We start from the raw sequence: 12,217 nt of genomic DNA on the forward strand, positions 1-12,217 counted from the left end.
GTAAATAGTTACATATTTTAGACTTGAAGTCATAAGACTTAACAACACATTAGTGGATGTACTGTACTGAAGTTAGTTGGTGAATGAAAACAAGACGCCTGCTATCAGGTACAGTAGGTCTTTCCTGGAAATTACCCTGTTTTATGTTAGCCGAACAGCTGCCTTGTTAACATCAGCAGTGATAGCTAGCAAGGCTAAAACGTATCAGAAAGAAAGATATCACAGTTCTGAACAAAAATCGGGAAACATTCATTTCATTGATTAGTGCTTTAATGTTTATCTTCACAAAAGTCATATTTTGCATGACAAAGAACTTTAAACGCGAAATGAATGATTTAGAAATCACTAATATATCACATATTTACAAAGATATAATCAAATTGGAGGGCAAATGTATTGGATTAAAAGAGATTTCCACAGGTTTATCTTAAGTGGTAGATGCTACATTTATAAGCAGGCATTGAATGTCATATTGTCAGACACAAAGAAACTTGAGCTCTGAGAAAATCCAGAGTTTCTGAATAGGAATTGCAAGTTTGGAGGCAATTGCAGTGGATTTCTTTCAACATGCAAGTCAGAGACTTCTGAGCTCCCAGTTGTCTTGGACACAGGAGGTTTTGTTCAGGTGTACCCTGTGCAACCTGACAGCCCCCGAATCAAGGCTGAAATCAGATCTGGAATTCTTTAGGCTCCATGGAACCTAAACAAGAGAAATACAGTATACCCAGCAAACATTGGCCCGACGGTGACGATTCCCTGGCCAAAAATGGTCCCAGTCGAACGCCATGGTTATGAGGCGGATGGCCAGATGGTGACATTGTTTCCACGTCCAATAACGGAGTTAAACCCTCTCTTTCAAACCAGTAAATATTGATCAAATTATTGAAAAAGGCAAATGCATGCGTCTTGGGTTTTTTTTTAATACAACATTTGATTGACAATTTATTTTGTTGTGAAATGGTTGTGATGAGATGTCCACACTGTGATGTCCACTACACGTACTAAGACAATATTACTCTACGCCCATTTAAAAAAAAAAACACGTTTCTGCCATTTATGTTTATCTACATGTAAATTATATTCCTGTCTCGTCGTTTGAAGCCTGTCGTGTTTGTAAGAGAAGAAAGTCTTTATCCAAGCTCTCTTTGATTGCACATGGGAGAAGTTTTCCTTCAGAGAGCGACAAAGTCGTTGATATCAGAAGTGTATCATGGGTGAGTGGGTTAAGTACAGGACTCTCACCCAGGAGAATGGAGTTCGAGTTAGTATTTGTTTAAGGACATATTTCAACATTGCTAGAATATGCAGGAAGGATGTTAAGCTGACGGTCAGGCAACGAACCGGATGGCAGCACAACTGCCATTTTAGAAATATTTTTTAACCATAACGGGACATCTTGATTAGACAATGGTCATTCAACATCTCAATGTTTGCTGGGATAGAAACATTAACAGACTGAATAAAATATGAAAAACAAAGGTGAGGGTAGTTTTAAGTTGCTAGTGATAATAGAGTCCTAGGGTTTGTTAGAACTGTAAATAGCCTGCCAACTCTTATAGATGTTTGTGTGTGTCTGTGTTTGTAGACCCAAATGCCAACCAACAGAAAAGGACACAGTGCCGTGGTGGTTGGCTCTGCCATGCTGGTGTATGGAGGTTTCGTAGACATGAAAGGATCCTCACAGGACTTTTGGAGTTTGGATTTTGGTTAGTTTAAAATTCCTTTTTTTCCCCATATAAAAACGTGTACAAGTGTGTTCATTCTGGTTATGCTGTAGCTACTCATGGGTGCATCCAGTATATTGTCCTTATTTGTATATATGTTGTATTATTCATGTTATCAGCCATTTGTGCAGCTTAAAGTTACCTTGAGTTGGCAGATAAATTGAGGGGGCAAAAGCAGCCAATCCACCCTAAAGCACTTGTAGCCTCTCTCAATTTTTACATTTGTTGATGTTTCAACTAAGTACTGCTTCTTCTGGTTTCTGAGAATATGTCAGGTATCAAACCACTTCTACTGATGACGAGACAGACATACTACTAGGGTTGCAATGGTATGAAATTTTATCTCAGAAAATATCATCATTTCACGGTATACGGTATTAGACAAGTATTATTATTATTATTATTATTATTATTATTAGCATTTACAATGATCCTTCAAGAAATGAAAATAAGGGGTATTTTTTTGGTTGAACCAAATGTTTTATTATAATTTTATTATAATTACAAAATATTATGTCCTGACAAAACTTTTTTTTTTCAATGGAAAAAAGTATCCCTTTTGAAAATCTTTGGGGGAAAAAATAAGAAACCTGTACATCTCCCATTTGAACAAAATAAATTAGGAGGAAAAAAGGTGCAGGACCTTTAAAACATGTAATCTCTCTTTAGAAATAAATACATCAAACTGTACTTCCTTTTGAACACCATAAATGGTCAAGTGCAGGACCTTTTTGTTACTATTTTCCTGAGAGCAGATTATCATAGCAGCATGCATTTCTTGATTGTTTTTCAGGCCAGGTTATGATGAAGAAATGTAAGCATGTTGAGATTTTCAGGGCTCAGTCTTGACTGCTGAGGTGACAGAATGTGTCCGCTTGTATTAAACATCCTCTCTGAAGGCACACTTGTGGCAGGGATACAGAGATACTTGCTGGCCACATTTGCCAGGAGAGGCATTTCTTCAGCATGCATTTTCCACCAAACCAGAGGGTCAGCGTCAGTGCACTGATGGTAGGAAGAGATATTTACATCTTCACCTCAGACTGCATCTTTTCATGGAAGCTTTCATTTCCTGAGGTTGCCTTGTTCTGCCTGGATGAAGTGATTCACTGTAGCAACCCAAACAGACTTTTCTCTTCCCTCTTAGTGGTGGTGCTGCTGCTGCTGCTTCCCTCTCCTGCCACATTTTCTTCTCTTTCTGCTTGAGGCTGTTCTCTGCATGGAGGTACTGCTGTTGCAAAATTCATGGCTTCTTCCACACATGCCTCAACTGTGTCATCCAGGTTTTTACAAAATCTTCCCTAAAATCGAAATGTCCAGCATTTGTTTCACCTGCTCTGTGTATCTCACTTCTAGCAAGTCTCCCCTCATTACTTGCTTCATCTGTCTGGTGAGTATGTTGTCAGCTTGCTCAGTGAGGATTTCATTGCCGATGTAGTCCAGTACTGGTGTGAGTGAGGACAGTGTGAACTGTTTCTCCGAGGCTAGGGCATCAGTGAGGTCATAGAGTGGTTGCAGGAGCTGGTTGACATTCTCAAGAGTGGCAATGTCATTGTCTTTTTGCATGAGATGCCATGTACTCCTGTCGCTAGCCAGTACTGCGCAGACAGCCTGTTGCCACTCCAGGAACCCAGAGATCATCTTAAAAGTTGATCCCCACCTTGTTATCACATCATGGATGGCATGCTCAGGGAGTTCCAGGTCTGTCTTCTTCCAACTCCGAGAAAATCCCTGAATCAAGTGCCTGCATGCTCTGACAACAGATTCCACCCTTTGGGTCTTCAAAACTTTGTTAATGGCCAAATTTAAATTGTCGCCAAAACAATTGAGCCAAACACAAGGGAACTCTAAAAAGGCCTTCGTCATATTTGTTGCGTTGTCTGTGGTTCAACACAGATTTTCCTTTGGAATTTTCCAATCCTGGAGCATGTTCTCAAACATTTCTGAGGTGTGGTCTTCAGGAAAAAATGAGTCTCCAGACAATGGTACGTAAGCTGCCAGTCTGAGGAAATGGTTTCCCTCCTCCACACCTGCTGGTCCACAGGTCTGTGGTGGCTGAATAGCACACAGCTTCCTTCAGCTGTTCTTCAACACTGGCTCCCACCTCTTTGTACATGTGAGGGATTTCATTGGTGGAAAAGTATGTTCTTGATGGCAAGTTGTACACTTAGACTGCCTTCTTCATCAGGTGGAGAAAGCCAGGTTTTTCCACTACTCTTAAGGGCATCATGTCCTTGGCAGTAAAATACACGAGAGCATGATTCAATTCTTTGGCTTGTTTGGATTTGGGATCTAACTTCATTCCCTTTGCAAATGACTGTGTGACGGTTGCTTGAGCTGGATCGGGAAGTGTCTTTGCAGAGCTAGCTTGACCCTAAAGAATTAACAGAATTATAATAATAAACAGAATTATAAACATGATAATAAAAAATAGCATGTAACTAAAACATGTTATATAACTAGAGCATGTTAGTTTACATGTTAGCACTATAGCATGTTAAATTAACTACTAAATGAAAATAGCATCAGCTGTGAGCTTTTAAAATAATGTCCTATGATTATTAACAATTAACATATACTGTAGGTGCACGACAGCGCAGCCAGACTGCTCCTGTCTGTACATTTAACTCACACACACTTGTGTCAGGAAGTTTGTGTTTGTGTCAGGGGTTACCGAACAGACAGACAACGTTAATGAGACAAGTTTTCCTTCAGAGCTTTTTGCCAGAAAGCCTTTCAACGCAGATGTAGCTAGGAGCCTGGATGTGGGAAATTTTTTTCGTTAGGGTTTAGCCTAGTTATAAATGAGACACAAACCTTGATCTGCACGGAGGGATGATGATCTTGAATATGGGCAAACATGTTTCATGTGTTTCCTCCTTTGGCAGCCACTTTGCGTCCACATTTTATGCAAACTGGATATCTGTCATCAATGACGACCCCCGTTCATTTTTGGATATCCAAAGTAATTCCATGCTGCCGATTTTATTTTATTTTTTGGGGGATGGAGATTGGTGAAATCAGCCTTGCTTCTCTCTGACATATTCTCCGCTCTGCTGGATGTGTGTGACAAGTCTGACAGGCAGTCAAGCAGGAAAGGAGGTGCGCACGGCACGCGTAGGTGAGATTCTCCATCCAGTTTCATTTTTTTTCCAATGCCGTAGATAGGCAAATTTACACGGTATTCTGTATTGTACAAATAATGACTGGGGATTGTGCAACATCAAACGGAAGTACCTTTTTGAATTGTCAAAGACATGCATTTCTGCGGAGAACACCCCACAGCTCCGGTATGTGCATTAATTGTAGATCCTTGTGTGTGTGTTTATATGGATGTCAGATACCATGTCTTGGTCCCTGCTGAATGGCTCCCAGCTGGGCTCATTAGGCCCAGGTCCCAGACACAGTCACTCAGCCATGGCCTACCAGAGCTGCATGTACCTGTTTGGGGGCTTGAAAGGCTTGCGGGAGCAGAGAGACTTCTGGAGGTGGAATTCCACCAGCCATATGTGGAGTTCCCTCAAAAACAAGTGAGTAGTGATTTCATCTGTCAGTTTGTCCTTTAGAATGTTGCTTTGGGTCCACAGCTAAATACAGTATTTATGGCTATATAACTGTTCCTCGAGAACTTCTACTGTGTTGAATATAGTGGGAACACCCCACTCTTCTCTATCACAAGACAAAGTCAAAGTAATTTTTTTCACAAGAAGTTAGGAGTTTTGAAAAGTACTCAATATGGGAATATGTATTTCCAATCTGTGATACAGAGAACTAAGGTGCAGTTTTAACTGCAACACACATTGGTAGGGTGTGAATGCATCAAAACACACCCACACACACGTTATCACCCCCAATCCTGCCTTTTTAGATGTGGATCACCCGCTCAGGAATTCTTTGAGCAATTTTTCTGCTGTTACTCTGCCTGAACTCGCAGACATCATGTCTCTTATGAGAGTGTCCTCCAGCCCTCTGGACAAAATCCCAACTAGGTTTTTATTGGAAGTTATGGATTGTATTGTGCCCCACTTGCTAATTATTTTTAACACCTCGCTGGCTGCGTCCCAGATTACTTTAAAACTGCTTGTGTCCAGCCAGTCCTAAAAAAACCTGGGCTTGATCTTACCCTCCTGAATAACTATCGCCCAATCTCCAAACTGCCTTTTATTTCCAAAGTTCTCGAAAAAATTGTATCTAAGCAGATTCTTGCTGCTGTGGAAAACAATAACAGTAACTTACCTGCAGGCAGTGAATCGCAGCAGCAGCAGAGGGAGGAGGACAGAGACAGGAGGAAGGACTGATACTGACCGATGTCTGTGTGCTTCATTCTTTCTAAACTTCGCTCCGTATTTTGATGTCATTTAGATTTCCAGTGAGATGCTGTTGTGAACTTTACTGTTGCTGCTCTAGAAACAACATTTAGTTATTTAAAATATTCAGTTCTAATCCTGTTCTGAATGTATTCTTTTTTTAAAGAATATATTTTTTAAAAAACAATTATTAGTAATGAAAAAGAACCAATAATAGTATCGATAAAATAAACACGAGTTTAACACAAATTTTATTGGGGACCCACTCAAATGACCACCTGTGGGTCCAAGGGAATCACAACATTGAAAACCTATCAACATCACTGATAAATTATTTTATACATATAACACAATGACAGAATGTATGACTATTTTGGTCATGGGTTTCATACACTTTCTGTAATAAAACATCTAAAAGCAAAAATCTTATCAGATGGGGAACCCTGGGACAAAATCTTATCAAATGGGGGTCTGTGGTCTAATTTGTGTCAGTTTAGGGGTCCTTGACATGAAAGTCATGAAAGTGAAAGTTTGAGAATCACTGGCCTAGAGTAACCAATTTATCATAACCAATAGAAATGATTTCAGTGTACTCAACAAAGTAATTCCTGACAGTTTGGGTAATAATTACTGTTCAGTAAGGATGTTGATTGATAAACTCCATTCCGGACTGAGTAATCGCACAGAAAACAGAAGAAAACTACTGTACTGGCCCGAATATTAGACATAAAAGTAAAACCTGAAATACTTCCATTAAAGCATAACGTAAATCCCAAATTTGTGGAGCTTGTCTATCAGTCACATACTCACGCTCTCCTGTCATGTTTTTTAGACTGTCTATTTGAACTCATCTATGACTGTGGTAATTCTTGGCTGTTTGAGAGATGATTCATTCCACTGTGTGGTACAACATGTTTTCCATACACGCCCTCATGCTCACAATCCATAGATACTAAAGGAGAACTGGGGAAAAAAGATTGATCAGCTGTGTTTCCAATTAGGAATATTTTACGCGTACCCATCCCTACATCACCTTAGTTTTCTCTTCTAAATAAGTTTGGCTATAATTTGGCAACCTGTACAATCGGCTGCTGGTGTTTCTTGCGCCATCTAACTTCTTAGAAGTGATGTTGATGCAGCATTTTGATTTCTCAATTTTGCAATTAACTTGGTGAGTACAATGTAATTATTACAGATCGGAATGATGGCCAAACCTATGAAAATGCGACCAATGTTGTAGTAAACTGGAATTACCCTTTAAATGTCTCTGATCAGGATCAAAATATGTGTGGGTTTAATTTGAAAGAATGTCAGGTTAATTAATGGCTTTACATTGTGTGGTAGTTGAGTACTGTTTGGTTTATTTAAAACAGTTTCAGGAAATGATAACCTTTCCAGGTGAGGACGTACTGTACATATGAATAACCATCATCATTTGTACATGACTAATGCGTGCATAATTAGCCTGCTTTTTCAGTTCACTCTTCAACTATAGTATTTGTTGTACATGTTGAGTATGATTTGAGGATTTCCACCCCATCACTGTCACAGCTAGAGGTTACATACATAAAAAGACAAAAGGCCAATGCACACAGAAGACATTGTTTTGTGTGTTCCTTCCTGCTAACACCACCTCTGGTTGCTTTCCTCAGGTCCGGCCCCTCCAGACTGATGGGCCACTCAGCTGTGGCCTACAAGGACAGCATGCTTCTTTTCGGAGGAGGTGAGAGCCAGAACTCTCCAAAGAACTGCCTGTGGAGGTACAACGTCACCACTCAGACCTGGGGCCAGGTTGCCACACTCCCAGGCTCGAACCCCCCAGACAAGATTCACCACTGCTGTACTGGGCTGGGTCCCAGCTACAAGTCCAACACCAGCAGCCCCCGCTCCAGCTCAGGACTCCAACCCGTGCTGCTGGATGGGAAACTAAGGCCCGTTAAGAACAAGTGCTTGCCTGCCCCACTCCCTTTTCTGGGATCAGAGGGAGCTATAGAGCTGGAGACGTTCAGCCCAGACAGGTGCTACGGTAGCAAAACACTCACACAGTCATCAGAATTGGACAACAGCGTAGAGGGCTTGATGGGGAAAGATGCACAGCGGATTGGAAGCTGTATGACCTTTGAAAACAAGGCTTTCAGGAAACAGTGCAGCTGCACAGACGAGGAGGATGGAGATATAGCCCAGCATCTGCCTGATCAGCTGCTGGTGCTGGGGGGAAGACCTTGCACCAGACACAGTCCCATCTCCGTATGGCAGATGACTCTGACTGACTCATAAGTGCCTGAAGAACAAACTTTACCGACATTGTCTCAATATGAGAAGTATGTAAAAAACTAAATCAGTGTTACATTATCACTTCAGCTTTGTTAAATCGTATATGTTTAAAGGGTTTACTGACAAGAAAATATCTTGAAATATTTTTATAATACTGTTACTTTTGTTGTGAGTTTTGGTGTTATAAATTATCACACATTTCCATTTTGCAGTAAGTCAAATAAATGATCAGAAAATGGCATTAAGAAAAGCTATAAAATCATTACAGTCATTAACAATTATCTAAATAGTAGTGTAACTGTGAAAAAGATGCAGCACACACAAACATAAAAACGTAAAAATCAGGATCACCATTTCAAGCCCTAGACCTCCTACAATATAGCCCCGTATATTAACTGTACTGCTGTGACGGTTGGGTCTTAATTTGTACCAAAGGTCTGTGACATATTTCAGAAATGCTTTCATTTATTACAAACTGACAACACGAAGCTGATAATAATGCCTACAATATAACCTACATTACACACGATGGCGCCAGAGCTTAACATTCTGCCTAACCTATAACTGCATTAATAAGGCTTAGTTATTGGCCTACTGTGTGTGTGTTGGGGGGGGGGTATGAGGCACAGTAGCACATGGGCTTGTGGAAGGCCAAGTGAAAAGTGCTAGCCCACCACTAGCAACTGGTCAACTTATACAATAGCTCGTGTTTTCAGATGTGCCTCTGAATAGAAATCTGAATTCTCTGAACTGGAATAATTACTGACCCTTAGAGGGAGGAGTTAAAGAGTTTGATGGCCACAGGCAGGAATGACTTCCTGTGGCGCTCTGTGGTGCATTGTGGGGGGATGAGTCTTCCGCTGAAGGTGCTCCTTTGTTTGACCAGCACGTCATGGAGCGGGTGGGAGACGCTGTCCAAGATGGCGTGTAGTTTGGCCAGCATCCTCCTCTCTGACACCACCGCCAGAGAGTCCAGCTCCACCCCCACAATGTCACCGGCCTTACGAATCAGTTTGTTGAGTCTGTTGGCGTCCGCTACCCTCAACCTGCTGCCCCAGCATGCAACAGCATACAGGATAGCACTGACCACCACAGACTCATAAAACATCTTCAGCATTGTCCGGCAGATGTTGAAGGACCTCAGCCTCCTCAGAAAACAGAGGCGCCTCTGGCCCTTCCTGTAAACAGCTTGCGTGTCGTTAGCCCAGTCCAGTTTATTGTCCATGTGTACTCCCAGGTACTTGTAGTCCTCTACCATGTCCACACTGACCCCCCTGGATGGAAACCGGGGTCGCTGGTGTCTTGGCCCTTTGTAGATCCACAATCAGCTCCTTAGATTTAGTCGCATTGAGCTGCAGATGGTTCTGCTCACACCATGAGACAAAGTTCCCCACCGCAGCCCTGTACTCAGTCTCATCACCACCGCTGATACATCCCACCACAGCAGAGTCATCAGAAAGCTTCTGAAGGTGGCAGGACTCTGTGTGGTGGCTGAGGTCCGTGGTGTAGATGGTGAAGAGGAAGGGAGAGAGGACAGTCCCCTGAGAGGCCCCAGTGTTGCTGACCACGCTGTCTGAGACACAGTGCTGCAGACACATGCTGTGGTCTGCCAGTCAGGTAGTCAACAATCCAGTACACGAGGGGGGACACCGACCTGCATTGCTGCCAGCTTCTCCCCCAGCAGGGCTGGCCGGATGGTGTTGAAAGCACTGGAGAAGTCAAACATGATCCCATCCGTGCTTGCCGGCTTGTCCAGGTGGGTGTGGATGTGGTTCAGCAGGAAGATGATGGCGTCCTCAACTCCCAGCCTGGGCTGGTAGGCGAACTGAAGGGGGTCCAGGAGGGGTCTGACCATGGGCCGCAGCTGTTCCAGCACTAGTCTCTCAAGGGTCTTCATTATGTGGGAGGTCAGTGCCACCGGTCTGTAGTCCTTGGAGTCACTGGGGCGTGGCGTCTTCGGCACAGGAACGAGGCAAGATGTCTTCCACAGAACAGGGACCCTTTGAAGACTCAGGTTCAGGTTGAAGACATGTTGAAGGACTCCACATAGCTGGGGGGGCACAGGCTTTTAGCACCCCGGGGCTAACGCCATTGGGGCCTGCAGCCTTGTTTGAGTGGAGTTTCATCAGCTGTCCTCTCACCTGGTCAGCAGTCAGGCACACAGCAGAAGTTACATTTCCATAACATTTACACAGTGAAATATTCAAACCCAAGACTGTAACAACTGGTGAGGCAGGTGTGGTGGGCTCAGCAGGTAAGGTAAGAGTAGTCTTTACTTTCCAGTTTGCAGGTTCAGTACACAGGCAGGCAGTCCAGAGACACAAACAAGTCCAGTAAGGTGATGCAAAGACAGGGTCAAACATACAGGTAGGGTTCAGGTTACCGGGAAGACTAGGAACACGAGATATCTGAGTACTACAACGAACTAACACAGAGTGACTGAAAGCTACCAACTAAATACACAGGTGAGTGAAGACACTGGGAACAGGTGCAACTAATTAGGTAATCAGTGATCGGGCTGGTGGGAAAACACACGACGGGCAGGAAGTGAAGTGCTCTGAAACAAGAGGAAAGATTAATACCAAAGTAAAACAGGAAAAGAGGCAAGGCGGGATGTGACAAAGACTTCTTTATGGCTACACCGTTTCACCAAATGGAAATATTCTAGATGTCTTGTGCATCATGTTAGACACATTCCCCCAAAATTCAGCCGGACATATTTGGGATCGTTGGAAACTTTGGGATCTCTGCTAGAATTTAAAATAAAGTTGTAATGTTAGTTTATACAATGTTTGGCTGCACAGCACAAAGTTTTCTGGACTGCTGCTTGTTAAGAGGATAAGGTCCCCTTAAATATGTGCAGTGTGTGATTAAAATACCAGTGGGAAAATAACAATAAGTTATACACATCTTAGTCATTTGTAAATGAACTCTAGCCCCACTAGCTCATGTTTTTTATTTGACTTTTATTTTCTATCTGATGCCATTAGGTAATTTAAACCTAATCTAAATCTAAACCTATTCTTTGTAGAATACAAGCTTCATAAATATGTCAGTAATGTATCTCAGTTACTCAGTAGTGAGCTGTACTGACCTTGGTTGTTTGTTACTGTTTGGTCTATAGCAGTGATCCCCAACCTTTTTCACCCTATAGCCCTCATCACAGGTTATGGCACTAGTGTTGACATGAGTTTTGAGCAGTTCAACCCAAGAGTGATTTTAATTTGAAAGGTTTTAATAGGCTGAAGAGATACAAATATTCATCACTGTGCTTAAAGATTAACCCGTTTAAACTGTCTTAAATTGTGCCTGAATTACATTTGTAAGTATTCTCAAGTACTATTACTACAATTATCACAGTGGCCTCTATATCTTTTATGATACCTCTTAATGGTATTTTATCACATATGTCTACCCCTGTATAGTGAGCATCCCTAAAGGTCACGGCAAGAATTTTTTGAGGACTACTTTTGCGTTACCTCGCAATGCTTTTCTTCTTCCGTTCCTCCTGAGCCGTTTGTCTGTTTGGAATGAAAGGTAGTGTGGGGATTCTCAAGTTACCTCACCTAATATGATGTCCATTGCAAAGAGGTTATAAGATTATTATTATCAAACTTATGGGTAGGACACACTTACAGCAACAGGCCGGTTTCAGCACTTTAATTAGTTTTGTGCAGAGAACAGAGGAGCCTGTGCTTTCCAACCTGCGTTGGTCTGCGCTCCTGGTGTGTCTGCAGGCGCTTCACTGCTGTCTGCTCTCTCTGTGACAGAACCACACACTCTGTTTGCAGCATTTCAGTCGCCTTCTTGTTTGTTGCTTCTTTTTTTTTTTTTTGACTCACACAAAGACAGCACATTCGTTTTATGAGGTAGATTCACTGCTTTCTTCTGGAGAGACCTCCTGATCGTGTT

The 12,217-nt window shown here is 42.2% G+C and overlaps 1 protein-coding gene across 3 annotated transcripts in view; it reads left to right on the forward strand.

The window, feature by feature from the left end:
- The window catches only part of si:dkey-3d4.3 (actin-fragmin kinase), a 21,575-nt gene extending 13,025 nt beyond the window's left edge, over nt 1-8,550 (forward strand). For 2 of the 3 annotated variants that reach the window (XM_044216603.1, XM_044216606.1), the window contains 3 exons: nt 1,586-1,706; nt 5,065-5,254; nt 7,684-8,550. In XM_044216603.1, coding sequence (XP_044072538.1) covers nt 1,586-1,706; nt 5,065-5,254; nt 7,684-8,308 — 936 coding nt within the window. In that variant the 3' untranslated portion in view covers nt 8,309-8,550. The remainder of the gene's footprint in view (nt 1-1,585; nt 1,707-5,064; nt 5,255-7,683) is intronic. The other variant, XM_044216607.1, reaches the window with a different exon arrangement.
- The last annotated feature ends 3,667 nt before the right edge of the window (nt 8,551-12,217 follow it).

The sequence above is a fragment of the Siniperca chuatsi genome, linkage group LG12, assembly GCF_020085105.1.
Source record: "Siniperca chuatsi isolate FFG_IHB_CAS linkage group LG12, ASM2008510v1, whole genome shotgun sequence".
Taxonomy (NCBI): domain Eukaryota; kingdom Metazoa; phylum Chordata; class Actinopteri; order Centrarchiformes; family Sinipercidae; genus Siniperca; species Siniperca chuatsi.